This window comes from Camelus dromedarius, chromosome 6, assembly GCF_036321535.1.
Source record: "Camelus dromedarius isolate mCamDro1 chromosome 6, mCamDro1.pat, whole genome shotgun sequence".
Taxonomy (NCBI): domain Eukaryota; kingdom Metazoa; phylum Chordata; class Mammalia; order Artiodactyla; family Camelidae; genus Camelus; species Camelus dromedarius.
The window spans coordinates 17,018,922-17,040,388 of record NC_087441.1 but is presented as its reverse complement, the minus strand read 5'-3'; the positions used below and the strand labels follow the sequence as shown (position 1 = coordinate 17,040,388).

Here is a 21,467-nt window from a genome sequence, read left to right as displayed (position 1 = left end):
ATTTTTAATCCCTGATAATATTCTTTGTTCTGGAATCTACTTTTTAAAATATTTATCTTTATTAATGTTAACCTGATATACGTTTTCAATTCTTTTATTATTTGTATCTTTATATATACATAAAGGATTTCTTATAGATAGCATTTAGTTGAATCTTGCTTTTTATCTAATCTTACAGTCTATCTCTTAATTTGGGTGTTTGGACTCTTTATATTTAATGTGATTACTAATATTGCCAAGTTTAAATCTATTATCTTGCTATTTGTTTTCTCTGCTCTATCCTTTGTGTCTCTTTTTCTCTTCTGCAATATATTGGATAATTTTTTATTTCTATTTATCCCTTTTATTGACTTTTTGTGTTCTTTTGCTGATTACTGTAAACTCTTTGCAGTTTATAGTACACATCTTTAATTTATCATCCTTTCTTTTGATGATATGCCAGGCACATTTAATATAAAAACATCATAATAGTATATGTATTCACCTCCCAACTTTATGCTATTGTTTTCATACATTTGACTTTTATATATGTTATAAACCCTATACTACATTATGTTTGTGTAAGTAGTTAATTGCATTACAAAGATATTTAAATAGTAGAATAACTTGTATATTTAGCCATGTAGTCAATGCTTCTGATGTTCTTTTTTTCTTTGTATATAGATTCATATTTCCGTCTGATATAATGTTTTCTTCTGCCTGAAGGCCTTCTTTTATTTTTTACTGTGGAGAACTTCTACTGATGACTGCTTTTAGTTTTTGTTTTTTTAATGTCAGAGAAAAGTGTTTGTATCACTTTTATTTAAAAGAATATTTTCACTAGGTGTATAGTTCTAGCTTGACAGATTGTTTTCTTTTAGTGCTTTGAAAATGTTGCCCATTTGCTTGCATTGCTTTTAATGAGAAATTTGCTGGATTCCTTTTGTTTCTTTCCCTGCATGTAACGTCTTTTTTATCTAGCTCTAAAGATTTTTTTATCACCATTACTTTTGAGTCATTTGCTTATATTGTACCTTGGCATAATACTCTTCATGTTTCTTGAGTTTGGAGGTAATTGAAGTTCTTGAATTTGTGAGTTTATCATTTGCATCAAAATTTTAAAAATTTTGACCATAACTTTTTCAAATTTTTTTCCTATCTCCTATCCTTCCTTTGATGGCACCAATAACACTTAGATTATTTGAAGTTTTTCTAGAGTTCACTGATGCCCTATTTATTGTCATTGTGTGTGTGTGTGTGTGTGTGTTCCATTTGGATCATTTCTATTGCTATTTATTCAAATTCATCAGTCTTCTTCAATATCTAATCTACCATTAAAATCCTTCTTATGTATTTTTTCTCAGGCATTTTAGTTTGAGTTTTCCTTTCAGGTATTTCAGCTTTTTTTTTTTAAATCACAAATGCATGAGAAATTACCCAAGGCCTTAAAAAGAGTACCCCAAGGAATTGGAAGACTCACATACGGCCAAGACTAGACCTGTTTTTATCAGCTGCAAAACCCAAAGCTAGCAGAAATAAAAGGTATAATAAAATTACAACCAAGATAAGCAAAATAAAGACTAGAAAAGCAATAGATAAAATTAAAAACACAAAAATTGGTTCTTTGAAAAGGTCAACAAAATTGATAAAACTTTAGCTAGATGGACTAAGAAAAAAGGAGATAAAACTTAAATCACTAAAATTAGAAATGAAAATGGTACATTATTACCAATTCTGCACAAATAAAAATAAGTATAAGAATTCTATGAACAATTATATACCAACAAATTAGTTAACTTAGATGAAATGGATAAATTTCTAGAAACACAAAACCTACCAGACTAAATCACAAAGAAATAAAAAATCTGAATAGACCTATAACTAGAAAAGAAATTGAATCAGTAGTCAAATGTCTCTCAACAACAACAACAAAATCTCTGGAGCTGATGGCTGCACTGGTGGCTTCTACCAAGCATTTAAAGAAGAACTAATACCAGTACTTCTCAAACTTCTGCAAAACACTGAAGTGGAGGGAATGCTTTCCAACTCACTCTATGAGGCCAGCATTAGGCTAATACCAAAGCCAGATAAAGATAGTACAGGAAAAGAAAACTGCAGATCAATAGCTCCTAAAAACATTGATGAAAAATTACCAACAAAATGATATCAAACTGAATTCAGTGGCATAGTAAAAGTATTCTACCCCATGGCCAAGTGGGATTTATTCTTGGAATACAAAGATGGCTCAATGTGTAAGAATGAATAAATGTAATACACCATATAAACAGAATGAGGGGAAAAAAACACATATGATCATCTCAATTGATGCAGAAAAAGCCATTGACAAAATTTAACATTCTTTAATGATTCAAAAAACACACAACAGACTAAGAATAGAAGGCAACTACCTCAACATAATAAAGCCATATATGAAAAACCTACAGAGGATATCATACTCAATGATGAAAGACTGAAAGCATTTCCTCTAAGATTAGGAACAAGGCAAGGATGCTCACTTTTATCATTGCTATTCCACATAGAACTGGAAGTTCTAGTCAGAGCAGTTAGGTAAGAAAAAGAAATTAAAGACATCCAAATTTTAAAGGAAGAATGAAAAATATCTGCAGATAATATGATCTTATAGGTACAAAACCCTAAAGATTCTATAAAAAAACTGTTATAACTAATAAATGAATTCATCACAGTATCAGGATACTAAGTCAACACACACAAAAATCAGTTGCATTTCTATAATGAACAAAGAACAATCTGAAAAGTAAATTACAAAATAATTCCATTTATAATAGCATCAAAAAAGAGTAAAATACTTATGAACTAACTTAACCAAGGATGTGAAAGACTTGTAAAGTGAAAACTACAAACTATTGCTGAAAGAAATTAAAGACATAAATAAATGTAAACATATCCCATGTTCATGAATTGGAAGACTTAATTACATTTTAATGTCATTACCACCCAAAACAATCTACAGATTCAATGCAATCTGTATTAAAATCTCAATGATTTCTTCGCAGAAATAGAAAAATCCATCCTAACATTTTTATGGAATGGGTGAGCCCCTGAAGATCTCAGGAGTTCTCTCTCCATGAAGCTCTCTCTTCTAGTCCTCTGTACTGTAAACTCTAGGCTGCTTTGGTCTCCCCCAAACTCTCATCTCCAGCTCCTCTTCTTAAGGAATCTGTTGAGATATCCTGGGTTAAATATCCCTGCACTGCACATAGAAAACTCTCTCAGGGCCATAAGATGAGGCAATTATAGAGCTCATGTTATTTGTCTCTCACCTTTTGGTAATCACTGTCCTTTATCACTTTATGACTGTGTCTTGAAAACCAGTTTTCTGTGTTTTACCCAGGGTTTTGGTTGTCTTAGTGGAAGGGTAAATCCAGTCCCTGTTACTTCAGCTGAAATGGACATGGTGTGTCTCAGGTTAATTACTAAAATTTTATATTTTATTTCTAACTATTAAGATGACAGCTTTTAAAAACAATATTTACAGATATGTATCCACAGATAATATATTGCAAGTGTGGATAGAATTCTTTTCTTAAAAATAAAACTCCAAATTGGATATAATTTCCAGTATATATATTATATTTTTTAAAATTGGTTTTTGATGTGGTAGAGACATCATGATACAAAAGGTTCAATTAAAAGAATGCAACTTCCAGACCTTATGAAGATTACTTTAAATCAAATTTTCATAACTATTATATTGTTCTCACTTTTGAGTCATATTGCAAGTTCAGTGTTCCTCAAGCTTCCTATTTTAAACCAGTGGTCCATTATGGGTAAATGTTAAATAATACGTATATCCAAGAATAAAATGTTTGTCTTGGCAAAGTCAACAATAATACACAATAAGGTTCCAGCTCCTCAACAAGACTCTCAGTGGGGAGCTGCCTGCCAACTTTGTGTTTCTCTCCAGCTTGATTTCCCCTCACCTTATACTACATGCTTACCCAGTACTGAAAGGCTCATAGTTCTCTGCACTCACTCTGTTGTTTCTTGGCTCTGTACTGTCTTGTGTGTTGTTCTCCTTTCTTAGTGGTGTCCTTTCTCCTTTTTCAGTCTAAAAAAAAAATTGTGTTTATCCCTCAAGACAGCTCAGATACTATTTACTGCAGGAAGTTTCTCCTAATTGCTTCATATTGGGCACAGAGCCGCCTCTTTACCACCTGTGAATACTTCCATCACTGCACGTACCATATGATATTGAAATTTCCTGTTTACCTGTTTGCATTCCAAAATAAACTCAAGAGCAAGAGCAAGGAGATATATTTACATGTCTGTAACCCCATCATCTAGCTCTTTGCTTGTCACAGAGCAGGTGTTCAATAAATGTGAGTTAAAAATAAGTGAACTGCTGTTTGAGTGAAATTCCTTTCTCATTCTGAAACAGTATTTTTCTAAAGTGTTTTAGTCTCCAGACCTATTGGTTGATTTGATCCTAATTTTAAAAATTCTGCATTCCCAATTTCCCTTCTACCCAAGGCATAGTTTAGTTGTTTCCTAATGTCAGAGCCACTCTTTCTCTTCTTTCTCAGTTTGGAAGTTTTATATTTTATTCCTTGCACTGGACTGAACATCAGTGTACCCCAAAATTCATATTTTGAAGCCCTAATCCCAATGTGACAGTCTTTGGGAAGGGGCTTTGGGAAGAAATGAAGTCACGAGTATGAAGCACTCATGAATGGGATTAGTGCCCTTATAAGAAGAGAGAGCTCCTTAGCTTTCTTTCTGCCATATGAGGACCCAGTGAGAAGCTGGCCATCTGTAACATAGAAGGAGGCTCTCGTCAGAACCTGACCATGTTGGTACCCTGATACCAGACTTTTAGCCTCCAGAACTGTGAAAAATAAACTTTTGTTCTTTATAAACCACCCATTCTATGATATTATGTTATAGCAGCCCAAACTGACTAAGACAATCCTTAATTTTTTAAAAATACACTCATCTTTAAAGATTTTCCTACAAAGTCTACAGATAGTATTATTCCAAAAGGAAAACCAAGCACACTAGTGTCTATGAGAATTCCTTCCCTTTCCCACTGCTTTTATTTTGGATAGCTTTTAAAAGCACAAAGTTACCCTTATCATTATTTATTTATAGGAAATATTTTTTAGAATTTTACCAAAACGTTATATTAACTCATTTGTTTACCATTGCAACTTGCACTCTACATTTTCACTCTGGGTTCATTTCTATTTTCCTGAGATAAATCCTTGAGTAATTTTTTTGAGGAGGAGCAAGAGTCTGTTATGGTAAACCCACATTTTCAAAGTGTTCTTGTTTAATTTAAAAAAAAATTTCTACTTCATTTTTTGAAGAAGAGTTTAATTGAGTCTTAATTCCAAGATGGACTGTTATTTTACTTCAGCTTTGAAGACATCATTTCACTGCTTTATCATCTCTACTGTTGCTGTCCATTTGATTATGTTTTATTTTTAGATCATTTTTCAATTCTTTATGTACATAGATTTTCATCTTCAATGTTGGTCTGTAATTTCAGTTGATACTTCTAGATGCAGATTTCCATCCCCTGACGTCCTGTTTATGCTTTATTATTACTTGATGTGCTTTTTCCAATCTGAAGACGTCTCTCATCAATTCTGAACATTTTTCAGCAGTCATATCATCAAGTATTTGTCCAAACTCCTCCTCGCCCCATGTTAACCATTTTATCCTTCTGGGACTTCTATTACTCACACATTAGAGTTTTTCAATCTCTATGCTTGTCTATGTCACATTTTCTATCTCCTTTTCTATCTATGCAAACACTTGATTTTTAAAATTCTTCCTTCTGTATCAGTCCTCTTCAGCTTCATTTAGTCTACTCTTTCAACTGAAATTTTCATTACTAAAATTTCCAATGTCTTTTTTTTTTATATTGGTCTTATTTTTTGTTTGTTTGTTTAAGATCTTCCTGTTCTTACTGTAAAGCAGAAAGTTTTCTCCTTTATCTTTTTGGTAATTCTAAGTATACTCCTTTTAAATACATTTTAGATTTGCTACATTATTGCTCTTTCCTTGGGTGGTTTTTTTCTTTTGATATATTTACTGAGTGTTCTTTTATTTTTAAGTTTCTTTTTTTGCTTTGTAATGTTAGTTCTTTAGTTCATATTTTGTAGATGTTTTAAACTTATGCATGCTGTTTTCTGCAATGAGGTTTGGATGGCTTTTAGGCTGATCTACTCCCTACCCATTCTGACATCCAGTAGGGATGCCCTAGTGAAAAGGACAAGATAGTTATTACATTATTGGAATACTTCCTTATCAGTTGGCAAATAGCTGCTTTTCTGAACTCCCTGAAGAATGTCTCTCTCCCCTTGAACTCTGACAACTCTCTGAGAACCCCAGGACCTATCCATAATTCAGTTACTAAATGGTTAAGGACCAGCTAGGTTCTCTCACACTCTGTTCCACACAAGAGCAGAGTCCTTTCTGATTGGTGGGTGTATTTTTATATCACCCCTGCTTCCACTCAAGTCTTAACATGGGGAGGCTGGCGGCTTTTCTCCCACGTGGGAAGTGCTATCCCTGGGTCCACACCCCTGGTGGTAGAGGGCCACCCTCATCCCCATTCTTCCCTTTTGGTCAGCCTGTTTCCTTATGGAATCACAGGAAAGTGACATGCCGCCTGTTTCACCACTAATGATGGAGTTATTCCAGCCTTAGTTCAGAACTAGGAGTTCATGAGTACTCCAGCTACTTGCTCATTCACGAAGACTGCTTCTGGTCTCCTGACATTTACAAGGTAAATTCAGCATTTTTCCCCCCAAAAATAGACTTATAGGCTTTTAAGCTTGCTTAATTCCAATTCCCAGAACCTACTTGTGGATTACACCATTCCAGTCCCCAATGCACCATACAGGTTCTTTCTGTAATTAGTCCATTGACTTTTTTTCCATTGAGATGTAATTGACATATAACTTTATATTAGTTTCAAGGGTACAGAATACTGATTTGATATTTGTATATATTGCAAAGGATCAACACAGTAAGGCTGTTTAACATCCATCACCATACAAAGTTGCACATTTTTTTGTGATAAGAATTTTTAAGATCTACTCTCTTAGCAACTTTTTTAGTGTATTATTAACTGTAGTCACTATGCTGTACATTACATCCTCATGACTTATTTACTTTATAACTGGAAGCTTGTACCTTTTGATCATTTACACCCATTTTGCCCACCCCTTATTATTACCCCCTGCCGCTGGCAACCACCCACTCACATCTTTCAATCATGATCAATTCATATATATAAAATCATCTTAACGTCTCTGTATCTGTTGCTTACTTGATATATCTGACTTGACCTTCTGTTATAAATTTGCTTCTTTTATGTTTCCTCTCTTTTCACCACGAGCACCTTTATATTTGATATTTCTACCCTAGAAATCAGCCTCTTGCCTGGCTTTCTGGAATTTTTTCTCCTGTTAAACACTGGTTTTCTTTGGGGTATCATTTAGCATTTAGAATATTCAAGTTTTATATTATAAACATTCCCCATTGACTTCTATCAAGTTTTAAAAAAATAATAAATTTCCATAAATATGTTTTGTTTACAGATTGCTAGCCTCTCCTAAAAAGATCAATGACACTTCACTTATCTCAATAGCATATTTAGACTCACCACGTGGAAGGGAACATTTAGCCATATACTTAGAGAGTGTGTTTATCTTTGAAATCGTTTACACAACTTGTAATTGTAATGAATTGAATCATTTACCAGTGTTTGGGTATATATATTGCTACATGAATAGAATAACTCTGTGTGTACCACTGATGTTTTCAGGGGCAGGTTTGATTTCTTTGCATGTTTGAATTTTCCTAAAATTTATCAACATTTACTTCTCAGCATTACCAGTTCCTAAATCTTCAAAAGTCCTGGGTTACTTTTGTGTTTCAAGATTATCTTGTTCCCAGAATTGATGAAACCCGGAATAATGTGCTTTGAATATTTAAAGGATCCCAATTATGCTAGAACAGCAGATACATTCTGGCAATGAAATTCAAAGGCATACTGTGCTGAGAGTTGAAAGGCAACAATTGTGCACGATCGTTTGAAGTCTGCAGTATATCTCACATTGGGCTGTGTTTGACCACTGCTTGTGTTGTGTGTGTAGTACAGTAGGTGAGCTACTGGACAGGACAAGATACCTCTAATGAGATTCTTTTGAAGTGATCTTCAGTATAGATGGAAACAAATTTGACATGTTACAAGGAAAGTAGGCCAATTAGTGATAAAGCTTAACAGCTTAAGGGAGAGAGCCAGAATATATTTACTTACACTTGACAGAATGAGAAGGAAAGCAAAACATAATATCAGCAGAGATCTCATTTTTTCAAGAAGTTAAATCTCCCTTTTACAAAGCAAGCTTTTAAGATTTTGAGCTTCCTGAATGCAGTGATTTTATTATTATTTTATTATGGTTTTGACAGATACAAAATCACCAATTCCTTATTATTTGTAAGGCTGCTAATAAAACAGAGGTACTGTAATATACTATTTCATGCCATGATTTTTTAAATAATATTGTGAAAAACTTCCCTTTTCCCCTGAAAACTATTCTAGTCATCCTCATATTTTCTTAATGCTACTTAGGAACACTCCTTTGCAATGTATATATTTTCAGACGTTCTTTTCCAGCAAGAAGGTAGATTATGATTTTTTTAAAATAATAATAATACCTAGAAATGCCTACATAAAGAAATAAAAATCTTCAGGATCCAGAAACAAGGAGGGGACTGGAGGCTAGAATGGCATGGTTCTGAGCTGAAGCTGCTACTTTGCTAAGGAAGGCTTATCAGTTTGTGAAAGTGCAATCTTTTGTTTTAACACAAATAAGGCCAGGTCTTGAGCCCAAATGAGGAAAAGGAGCGCTCCCACATTAGACATAGGCATGACTTTTCACAAGTTTAATTCTCTGTAATCAGGTGAATGAGAAAATCCATCCAAGTACAGAGGGGATAATTAGAAAGCTAGCATTTCTCTACCTGTTATTTTTTTTTCCTTGAGAAGTGGAAACTCCTGTACTAAAGATTACATTGATTTGAGATTTGATTTTAAAGTACGGATAAGTTTCTGGATGGCTTATTCATTTTGGTTCTCTGAAAGAAGGAAACTCAATGTTGCATTCAAAGAAGATTCTTTCAACACAAGATTGCCTCGGGGGAAGGATGAGCTCATATTAAGCATGCCCTAAAACACAAGAATATAGAAAAGATAGGCAGAAGTCACAACAAACAAAAGAACCAAGTGTCACAAATGTAAGATAATAGAAAACTAATCTAGAAGTAATTTACCATATATTTGTTTATAATGGTTAAAGATATGAAAGAGTAAACCCCAGTCCTAAGACTTACAGTCCTTATGTTAGTCAATGTTAGTAATCAATGCTAGCTCCAATAACAAATTAGCAAATAGAAAGTACGAGATGCTCACTTCAATACTGAACAACCCCCAAATCTCAGGGACCTCACACAACAAAGGATATTTCTCATTCACACTAGAGTGTGATCTGGAGTTTAAAGGTGACTTTACATGTGCTGTATAAGGATTTTGGGCTCCTTCCATCTTGTGGTATTACCATTTTCTAAAGTCTTCTCAAGGATTGAGCTATGTATCAAGCAGGAAGAGAATAAAAAGTATCTTACAGAATGCTTTCTGAGCATAAAGGTGGGACACAACACATGTCCCCACATGTTGTTTTGTAAAACACCATCACAAAGTACCAGCCAACCTGCCATGGAGTGTGGGAAATGTAGGAAATGGAAGACAGGATTGGTGAGCATCTGGTCAATCTCTACTTACATATAAAAATTTGAAACAATTCTAATTAGAAAGTATAGACATATAAAGACCTTCATTCTTCTATTTCAGGTAAGTAGGTAGATGGCAGAGAAATGGATAGATTGTCTGTGTAGTCCAGGCACTGTTCCAGTTGCCGGAGGGAGACGGAGTGAACAAAAACCCAATGTTCCCGCCGCTGTGGAACTTACAAACCCTACATATGGAAACATACAAATAGCACATAAATAAAGGATCAGTGAGAGAATTGTCAAGTGCTGTTAAAGATGAAAAGATGCAGAGAGGTGAGGGTTGCTATGCTAGGTAGGGTGCTCAGGAAAGTCCCTCCCAACCCTGACCTTAAAAGGTGAAATTTGGAGAGACCTTAACCTTCTTATTGCTGAGTTCAACATTTATTTGTTTATACTTCATCTTGTTCGGTTCCTAGAATGAAGTGACTATGCCTTTCTTATTTAGCTGATTTATGTTTTTTAATTTTCTTTTAAAATGATGATCATATAGCACTTTTATATTAGGAAAAATCAATTTATATTTGTATTGATATTCAAAAAGCTATTACTGTTACACATGTAAAGGTGTATTGTATATAAATACATAAAATACATATATAAAGGTGTATTAAGTGTGTATTGTATATAAATATTCCCCTTTATGGCATCTTATGTGTTTATGATAATTATCCTACATTAGTACGTAGGGACTGAAGCTCGAAATTTGCTTATGGAATAATCTCTTTTGGGTATTTCAGTCTTTAGAACCTTAACATGTGGAAGCTGTCTATCCACAGATATGACTGTATTAAATGTATTTAACACAGGTGCTAACAAGATAACTAAATTAATATCATGAAATTAATTCAATATTATAGCTCAGAGATTTGAATTAAAAGCACCTCCCTCGCTCTGTCTTCAGTCAGTATGTTTTTGGCAGTAATGTACAGCCCAGCGAACAGAAGAAGGGGAGGTTTCCAATCTGGCCGGAATGGAGTGAAGCCGACATAAATGCTGAAAAGTGGGATGCAGGCAAAGGTGGAAAGGAGAAGGACAAAACGGGGAAAAGCCCTGTACTTGTAAGTAGACTCGAATGTGACTAGATTGCATTTTGGTTTTTCATTTTATAACGAGTGGAGTAAGACCTGTTAATATGTGGATGTGCTCATTCCTCTCCCCAGCCTCCATTCAAAAGAGAAATGTCTTTGTCCACCTTGCCTCCTCCCACCCCACCTTGTCTTTGCAAGCTCAGTCCTGAGCTTTGGTGAATCACATTTGAGTAAATAGGAGGAGAGAAACACCCAAAGGGTTGTAAGGATATAAAAAGAAATTTGACAGGCCAGGTTTGCAGGTAGGTTTTGAACAGAATTGGGAACCAGGCATTTAGAGATGGTGGTTTAGAAAATGAGAAGCCTCAGCGAAACTGTGAGCTGTTATTTGGAGATTATAGAAAAGAAAATTTTTAAGAGATGTTGCTATAAGATAAGAGTTGAATCCCTCTTAATATCTGCTCCCCCACAAGACACTTGGGTAAAAATCTCGGTTACTCTTCATTTACCTGTAGCTTTTAAACATGATGTGTCCCTGAGATTGGAGCTGAGAATGGGGTTCCAACATTTTTCCAGTTATATTATTTTAGGTTCTGTTGCCTATTTAAAATGTAGATGAGCTAGGTCTAGGTTGCATTTTAAATACGACTTACTTATCTGGTGCAGTAATTCAATTAACAAAAATACTTTTAGAACACAATACAATTTTCAAAATACAGACAACATTGCCAGAATGGCTGCGTTGAACTCTTGTGTCTATTTACATAGAGCACTCTGAAATGCTACCTGTTAGCATTGACATTTGGTTCACAAAATGCAGAATCACAAACTGCGTGATTCATATCGGTAATTTGTTTACAAAAGATGCTCAATAAATATAACTAATTGCTGGCTCTTTTAGTACTTGAACAATATTAAATTAGTGCTGTGGGAGGGAAGGCATTCTTTGTACCACACCTAAGGTGATTCTGGAACTTTTAGATGCAATGGACTTTTGAACTCTCTGGGTTCAATATTAAAATTTCATATTCTGCATATTTTAATAGAAGTTCAAATCTTATAGGGCTCATGTGTGAATATTCATCAGCAAGATGGATTGTGCAAATCCTGAGTTGAACAGCTGAGCTCTGGGAAAGATCCACAGATGAGTCATTCCAAATTGTGAAGGAGCAACCAGGGAGGAGGAGAGCAGAAGTGCCTGAAAGCTTGGAAATAGGAAATAAAGTATAATATTTTAAGGACCTTAGAGTGCAGGCATGCCTTTATCAGATGACTATGAAAAACTCTTGCAGATGTCTGGAAGGTCAGGTGTCAAATTCTGGAACTTATCAGTGTTATCAAAGCAAGGGCAAGTTGGTTAGAAGAAACATTTACTGGAGGAAAACCACTGAGACTGAAGCAGTAATAAATCTGCTGGTCACATGATGTCCATTTCATTTGGGGGTGACATGTTAGGAGTATTGTTGGCTGCTGTATAAAATCGCATGATTTGGGAAGCACCAGCCCTACTCCTGTTCTGATGAGGGCTATGCCAATGGAGAGTGACACATCAGAACCTTAGCTGACAGCCCATTCAGCCCATATCTTTCACAAGATAAGAGAGCACAGCTCAAATCCTGGCGATTACGACAGGGCAAAGAGGCACCGTCTGAAATTTAACCCTGCTTCCCACCCCCAGTTCTGTCCCACAGCCTCAGCATTCATGGCTCAAGAAGCAGCAGTCCCTCACTGGAATGGGTGGTAGACAAGCATCGTGGTCACATTTCTACGAGAATGGTGGTGCATTAGCTCTTAGCCGTGATTTGCACCATCCATATTTTACTGGGATGAATTGCCTTAAGCATCTAACTGTAGCAGTTATCCTTGGAATTTTACAGAAGGCCACTTCTTTAGATGGGAGGCTAGTGATCAGGAAATCAGCCTCAGGTGAGCTGACCCTTATCTGCAAGTCCAGGGTCAGGTCTCACTTCCTCAGCTAAGTGATGACAATGAAAGGACATGATGGGTGAACCAAATTGAGAAGTATCCGATAAGTACTGCAAGGTGGAGATGAGAAGTGTGCCTAAAGCAAAATGCCATGGGAAGATCATCATTTACAATGTGAGGAGCTCGAGTCCTGGAAAAAAGGGAATCACACCAGGATGAGCCCCTCATTCACCAGTTTTTCCCTCAGGGACATCCATTAATTCAAAGCATGGGACTAGAGACCAAGCAGAAAGTAGTGGCCTGGAGCTTGTGTCAGTTTTTCTGGGCTGATGGGGAAGAGGATACTGTCTGGGGCTGCCAAAGCAGCCAGAACTTGAACCCAAATCCTGGAGGTAACTAAGAAAAATGATCTGAAAATTTTGCATACAATTTTATTTTGAGACATTTGCCTGCCTCCTAAACATTGTGTGTAAAGCTTTTGCTGCTGAGTAAATGAGTAAAAAGCAGCAGCTTGGAAGCTAAATCAATGAGAAAAGATTTCATGATGCTATGGCAAGAAACCGGAATTCAGCATACACAGGGTAAAGGAACACTGATTAGCACCCCAGCCTTTCAGTTAGTACCCTAATATGGCTAGAGTATTCTGTATGAAGGACAAACCAACATTACACCAGCGCTGCCAAATCCTAGGACCCAGTGTTGACTAGGTCGAATTCATCTTGCACTCTGCCTGCGAGAAAGGAATGAAGACATTATTCAGAGCCTGTATAAATTTTTATATCCAGCATGTACCACACAATCACGATTGACGAGACATGAAGAGAAACAGAACCAAGTTACTGAACAGCAAGAGGAAAAACCAGGTAATAGAAACAAATCCACAGGGTGCTCTTTTGGAATTGCCAGCTAGGGGACTTTAAAATAACTATATTAATACTTGCAGGGAGAAAACAATGTGAGGGAACCCCAGAAGTCTATTAAAGCTCCTGGAAACCTCAGTTTATTTTTTAAGGATTCACTCTTTAATCATTTTGACTAGGTGTTGGGGTTGCCTTTGTCTTCATTTAAATTATTCTAGTATCTTAAAAGTGACAATAAACCACATGCTCCAGATATACATAGACACATTATGTTTAAAGCTCAGGCAATGCCCTCAAATACAACATATTTCTCAAGCCACACTAGCACTAGGATAAACATGTAATTACAATGAAAATCACAAAATGGTATTTATTTGCCCCTTTCCCCGTGAAGGTGAAATTTACTTGTTTTTTCCCATATAGATAGTTTATGTTCTTCTAGCATTTTGTTTGTACTCCTAGAAATGTTCGTGTTATTTGTTGTAAAGCTCCCATTCCCCTACCATCTTATGAGCTATGAGAACTTTAACATAGCAGCACCCTGAAGTCTTTCTAACTTACTAGATTTCTTGCTTTTGGATGTCATTCTTTCTCTAGAACTCACTGACCCATAGTTGGGGCTCAGAAATTAATAAATGGCATTCTTGAGCATTCATCCCAGAGAAATGGAAAGTTATTTTCACACAAAAACCCGCTACCTGTACACAAATGTTCATAGCAACTTTATTAGTAGGGGAGCCAAAATGGAAACAGCCCATATGTCCCTCAATGGGCAGATGGTAAACAAGCAAATATCCGTATCATGAAATATTACTCAGCAATAAACAGCAAACTATTGATACATGCAACAGCTTGAATGGATTGAATCTCCAGGGAATTAGGCAGAGAGAAATAAACAGAATCCAGAGGGTTACAGACTATATGATTCCGTTCATATAGCATTACTGAAATGACAAAATTATAGCAATTGAGTCTAGATTAACAATTGCCAAGTGGTAGGAATTAAGCACAGAGTGAGGAGGCGGAGGGTGGGTGTGGCTATAAAAGAGTATAAGAAGGCTCCTTGTGCTGATGGAACTGTTTGGTATCTTGACTGTGTCATTGTCACTATCCAAGTGGCATTCTATAGTTTTGCAAGATGTTACCTCTAGAGAAATGGGGTAGAGAACACAGAAACTCCCTGTATTATTTCATACAAGGCCTTCTGAATCATTACGTCAAAATAACAAATGTAATTAAAACAATTAATAGATGAATGTCAGATCAAAGGTAAAGATTTCATTTACATATAATCCTCTTTATGATTCTAACAGTTGAAAAGTAAGTAAATACTTTTCAATCTTCTCTACTCAGGTTAAAAAACAAAACAAAACAATATTTTCAGTGGAGAATGTGGCCATATTTGGCCATCCAGACTTGCTCCCCAGCACACCTAATTCACATTCCAAAGCAGCTCATGCCTGTTTGGACTGCTTCCTCTGCTATCAAAATGCTACTCAGCAATCGAGGTTTTGTTAATTAAATATAGTAGTTTTAATTTCAGTATTCAAGTGTTCTATGAACTAGCTCTGAGAACAAATACACAAATTGCTCTATAAATGCTTATTTATTGATCAAATCAATGCACTTATTCATTTTTATTAGAATAGAATTGGTTTTATTTTTAATAAAACTTACGGAGAAAAGGCCTAATACATTTTTTATATAGCATTTTTTTGAAGACCCTGAAGGAAAGATTGAATTGCCGCCATCATTGAAAATTTATTCCTGGAAACGTCCACAGGATTTTTTAATTAATCAGGTAAGAAATATTTTTACTCTTAAACAAAACATGTGTTAACTTTGAGAGGCGGTATCCTAGTTATGAAAATTTGCATTTTAAAGACAATTTAGGGTAATTTTTTCCTGTGCTATTTAGTAAGAAAAAGTAATTACTTTTTGGCATTTAAATTGTAAATAAATGTTTATCAATATAGTTTGTACTGGTTTCCAAGAGGATATTGATATTTTCTTGTGCTGGTTTCTTACACTGGTTTTCAAGCAACTATAGAAATTTTGTTTAGAGCCTCAAGTTTTCTTCTTCCCTTCATGATGTCGAATTATAACCTAAAATGCTGCAAACAGTTATTCCATAATTTCTGACAGACTTTCTCCTGTTTCTTACCAGGAACTCACATGGTGTTAAGGTCTGTTGACTCTGGTGTTTATTAGCATTAATTTTCCAGCCCAAGAGGTTTGCACTTGGGTCTCTCTATTCTAGGAATTTCTGAAGCATTTCCCAAGGGCCACTTTCATTTCTGAACCCCATTTGAATCATATTCACATGGACATCACCCTGAGAAAGCTTCATTTTAAATAGCACTTATGCACATTAAAACTTCAGACCCACTGGTCTATCTTTCTAATTAATAGCCTTGTTACTTTGAATATATTTAGTATTTCCAAGGGGTTAACCATCACTAATGCCTTTTTTCCCTTCTTGAGTCTCTTATTTTCGTTTGCATGGAAAAACCAACAGATTAAATTCGTTATTTAGTGCAAGTCAAAAAGTTGCAATGGAGCTGATTCTTGTGTACATTATGTAATCCACTGCATCTGTCTCGATGCAAAGTGATTTTATTCCTAAGAGTTTCAGCTTTTATAAGAACTACTGCTAATGCAGAAAATACAATTTATCCATCATTTTCCAATTACTGTTATTAGTTGAGAAAGTCAGAAATTCTAAATCTCAAATATTTATTAAAATAAGAAAATAAGTAGGTACATCTTTGTCCATCAGAATATTTATTCAATGCCTACTTGTAAGACGTTTTAAATAATAGAAATTACATATGCATGAAGCATGCCTTTAAATTAATTACTTATGTTAGGTAATACTGAAATGAAGAATGTAAATTCTGTAGTGTTAATATAAAGCACTTAATATTTTTGTATTATTAGTACTCAGGCTCAACTCAATATAGGTGCAGAGTTTACATTCCATGCAAATGAAGGATATGAATTCCACGAAGTGAAAGTGTTGTAAATTTGAATAAGTAGAAAAGTTTTATAACTTTTCCTCTTTTTAGCATACCTTAGTTCTGAGAGAGACATTTGTACTGAAAATAAACTGACTCATTGATGCTGATGACCCTTCCACCTGTATTTATGGAAATGCATCTGTCTCCGTACCTCTACTCTCCCTCTGCACTCACTCCTTCTCCTGATCCATCACACGGCAGTATGGACCAGAACAGCTGGAACTGAAAGTCTAGCGAATCAAGAAAGTTTTAAAGTAGCGCTTGTCAAGTTTTAATGTCTAAGTCCACAGTGGTAAATGCATTTTACATTGAGACTCATTAAATATGTGAAGTCCAGACAAAATATTGCAAAATGATAATGACATTTCCATAGGAAATTTACTCAGTTCTATTATATTCCATATATATGTACTGCTGACACATTTTACAGATGTATATACATGTGTATATAGTCCTGACCCATTAAATGGTTTCATGAATCACTAAATAATTGCAACCCACAATTTAAAAAACACTAGAAACATACTCCAGAACACTAAGTAAAGTATGAAATCCAAGGACATGATTTAAGTCAGAGAGATGCTAAGTAATTAAAAAACTTAAAAGACTGAATTTAAGATAGAGTCAACAGGGATCATTCCAACCAAGGAGATTAACAAGCCCTGATCTTATAGTGAGTAATCGGATCTGTTCATTTCTGAGAACCAGATATGGGTGGCCCAGGTCCCTGAATGTTGACTATATTAAACAGATGTAAGATGTCTAACAATTTACCTTCCCTGAGGTACAGGTGTAGGGGACAGAGATGCTAAAATACCATTGTAGAGACCTCTGTCTTAATATTTGTTGTCTTTTACGAACTGTCATTGTCTCCTTTTCATTTGTCAGTGGGTGACTATTAAGTCTAACCCTTCAAACCTTAGATATCTAATCCTTACTTAATCTGTGATTAATCAATTTTAATGCATTTGGTACTTGCTGAAAGGGATAAGCACTTTAGAAGTGTTACCGTACAGTCAGACAAGCCAGAATACTACATACATGTGTACATATATATTTATAAACATTAAGTTATATATATGTAACTTTTATAAGTTATATAAATTATGTTGATGAATTATGAAAATGAGTCAGTTCAGGCTTCCAAGGTAGTTTTAGGTAAGTTTTTCTCAGACATACAAAAATGTTTTACTGAGCTTTCAAGATGCTAATTATACAAGTGATTGAGAGTAACTGATGGCATCAGTTTCTATAAAAATCTATTTCACTAATCAAAACCATTTTCATGTTAATTTGACATGTTAAGTAAATAAGATTGATATTAATTGTAACAAATTTTTAGAACTGTTACAAGTCATGTTTTTCCCTATTATGTTTATTCCTTACTAAATACATAAAAGCAACTTTTAAATACATGCCAATTGAATAATGGCCACCAAATTAACTTTAAAATGCATAACAAGATTTAAAGTTGAGCAAGATTTTAGAAAGCTGTCACAGCTAATAGTTTTCATCCAAGATGAAGATATTTTTCTAGCTACCAGATGTTAACAAAGCTTCAGGTTTAACGTGAGTGGTTAATTTAAATTTCAAATCAAGTTTTAAACATAATTTGTGCATGCTTGCTAAGTTTAGCTGCATATGTTATACTTAAAACATTTTATTTGTATGTTAAAACACTATATTTTTTAGGCATTACATTATTAAATTAATGTAACCCACCCATATCTCTAACAGGGTTATCTTATGGAATAAAATGCTTAGCTTTTATTTCTTCTAATTCCTCTGGTTGCAGGAAATCAAATCAAGCTCGGCCTGCTTACAGCACATAAACTATTTTATTAAGCTACATTTCATTTATTTTTCCTAAGAAGTAATATCTCTTTATATATATATATATATATATATATATATATATTTTAAAATTTCAGGCTCCAGTGGTTGTGAAAAATGAAATCCTGTTTGACTTGTTTTCAGCAAACGAGCACTTGATCTGCAGTGAGGTAAGTAGGAGCGTATGAACCGAAGAAAAGCCTCATTGCAGAGTGCCTTCCGGACCTGCTCAAACCACTGTCAGTCCTCAGTTTCAGTTCTCCCTTGCTCACCTTCCAGTTTTGGTATAACTGAGTATTTCATATTCCAGACATTCAAAGAGGAAGAAGCCTCTTTAATTGAGCCTAGCGAGAGAATGGATGGGGGAAGGTTAATATCAGCACTGTGTGTGTCCCTATTCTCCTGCCCAGGGACCCAGGGGAGCTGGGTTCTCACCATCTGAGCATTTCTCCTCTGGATCCCTGTGCCTAGCAATTGGCATGAAGTTGTTTCGAGTCTTGCCCCGCATCATGTCCAAGAGCAGTGTGTTCGGTGTTGTTTGTCTTGCTGACGTCGGGAAATCATGGGGTGAGGTTCAACTGCAACACCTCACCTAAACAAGCCAGATTTTCAGCACAACAGTCTTATTGCCTGTGGGAACGCTCCACCCCATGTCTCCACCCTGGGTTTCATCTGTCAGAGGTAGACCTGTTCCACTCCCTCAAGGTAGTTACATCAGAAACAGGCTTTTTGATGATTTTCTCTTAAGACCCAGCCAGAAGAGTGAGGCATAGTCATTATTGATTCAAATATTTTGTCTTTCTTATTTTTAAAATCTTGACTAATATTAACATAAAAATATTTCTTCAAGTTGTACTGATTAGTATAAAATTATCTCTGAATTGTGTTTTTTTTTATTGAAGTATAAATGATTTACAATGTTGTGTTAGTTTCAGGTGTACAGCAAGGTGATTCAATTATACATATACATACACATATATATATATATACACACTCTTTTTCAGATTCTTTTTCCATTATAAGTTATTATAAGATATTGAATATAGTTCCCTATGCTCTACAGTAGGCCCTTGAATTGTTTTATATTTTATAATTTAGTCTAAAATGTGCTTATTTTATGAATTCTAAACATACATAGGCTTCAGTGTATGGTTTTTCAAGGGAGGTATAAAATATTCTATAGTAAAATTTCCAGGTGTACAATAGGACATATGTCCTATTAACCAAACTTTAAGAAATTTCCTAGACAATGCAAATAAAGGAAAGTATAAATCTTACAATGATAGTTTCACGTATTTAATCTCCTTACAAACCACACAGCAACACAAACTCCAAAATTCACCTCTGCACTGTGTCTTGCTGCCTGTTAAAAACCCTGCAAGTGGGAGTTTTACTTGGAGCACTTCTGCATCTGCAGACCAACACAGAAATAAGAACCTTAGAGTGTACGTAAGTGTTTGTGTGTAATTTCAATTCTTTCTCGTGTCTCATTTATTGTCTGAAAGATCTTGTTGACACAAAGGATCACTTCCTTCTCAAAACTTCTCAGCGTTTACAGAAGAGTAGCTCGGTCTTTTATAAAAAGTTAATTGCAAAATAAAATCACCATTGCTCTCAGAAGCTTTCAGTCTCCCTCTCTCCCCTCTCCTCTCTCTTTTTGTGACACACACACATACACACACACACACACCCCTAAAAGGGAGGTCAGTGTCAAATTACTGACAGCTCCGGAAGACAGCTCTTAGCTAAGAATTTACAGCTTGTTTGGTGGCTGTATTTCCTGAAAACAAAAGGAAGCTCTATGACTTTATTCTGTGGGTCAAAAAATCAAAATGCGGAATACACTCCATATCAAATGTAGTATTACTACTGGAAGTAGATTTTCAGCTGTCCACCCCCTCCAAATTACAGTGCCAATAACTGAAAAATAATCAACACTACTGGTTTTTATCTTTAGCTGATGAGATGGATTATCAGTGAGATCTATGCCGTGTGGAAGATCTTCAACAGGGGTGCTTTGAACAGTTATTTCAAAAGGACGTCAGGGGAGCCTCCTCTTCTGACCTGGAAGCCCTGGGAACACATTTACTCCCTGTGCAAGGCTGTGAAAGGTCACATGCCCTTGTTCAACAGCTATGGAAAGTATGTTGTGAAACTTTACTGGATGGTAAGTTTGTGTTCACATGCATTAAATTTTGTGTGTCTTTCATACTGAAATATCTTTGTCTTACTGGCTGTTAAGGAGACTAATAGAAGATGAGGCAGTTTAGGAAGGATACCAACTGTGTGCCTACTGGGAGGGGGCAATGTCCTGTATTTGTAATTTGAGTTTAAAAAGAACACAGTGACACCAGTCCCATGTGCTTTTTAAACTGGTGCTGTCGGGACCACGGAGAGGTGACTCTCTGCTGCCTTTGCCCTCCCAGGGGTGCAGTCTGGGCAGGCAGGTGGGTGCACAGGGCTCTCCCCTCTCTGATGTGGTATCAGGGTCGTGGGCCGGAGAGAGTGCCCGTGCCTGAGACTTGTCCGGTCCTCTCTTGGTATTTGCTGCTCCCAGTGGCCCTGATCCATCCATGTTTTTCTCTCCTCAACTTGAGGTTTATTTTCATATCACCAGTTCTCACTCTGACACAGAAAGTTTTTACCTCTGCCTGAAAGGAAGCAATTGGTATAGTAGGAAGCACAAATAGAGAATTACAAACCCCTTAATTAATATGGCAAAGTCGACTCACGCCACATTTAGCAATGCTAGATTATATTAAGCACCTTTGGGTTTTTAATGGTGAAATGAACACCCAGCTACACGATTTGCAGAGCCTCCTGTTCAAAAATTGTTAAGAATTTCAAGACAGTGATATCAACACTTTAAACAAAGAACGGGGTCCTTCTGAGCATGGGGTTCCATGTGACAGTGCAGGTCACCATGTACCCATGAGGCTGGTCCTGGTCACTGAGAGAGAATGTTCTTGAACATG

General features: G+C 35.6%; 1 protein-coding gene across 1 annotated transcript in view; it reads left to right on the top strand.

The window, feature by feature from the left end:
* Positions 1–21,467, top strand: part of ADGB (androglobin) — a 146,875-nt gene that overhangs the window by 9,200 nt on the left and 116,208 nt on the right. The window contains exons 2-5 of the mRNA XM_064486604.1: positions 10,727–10,883; positions 15,348–15,440; positions 18,591–18,662; positions 20,450–20,659. Coding sequence (XP_064342674.1) covers positions 10,727–10,883; positions 15,348–15,440; positions 18,591–18,662; positions 20,450–20,659 — 532 coding nt within the window. The remainder of the gene's footprint in view (positions 1–10,726; positions 10,884–15,347; positions 15,441–18,590; positions 18,663–20,449; positions 20,660–21,467) is intronic.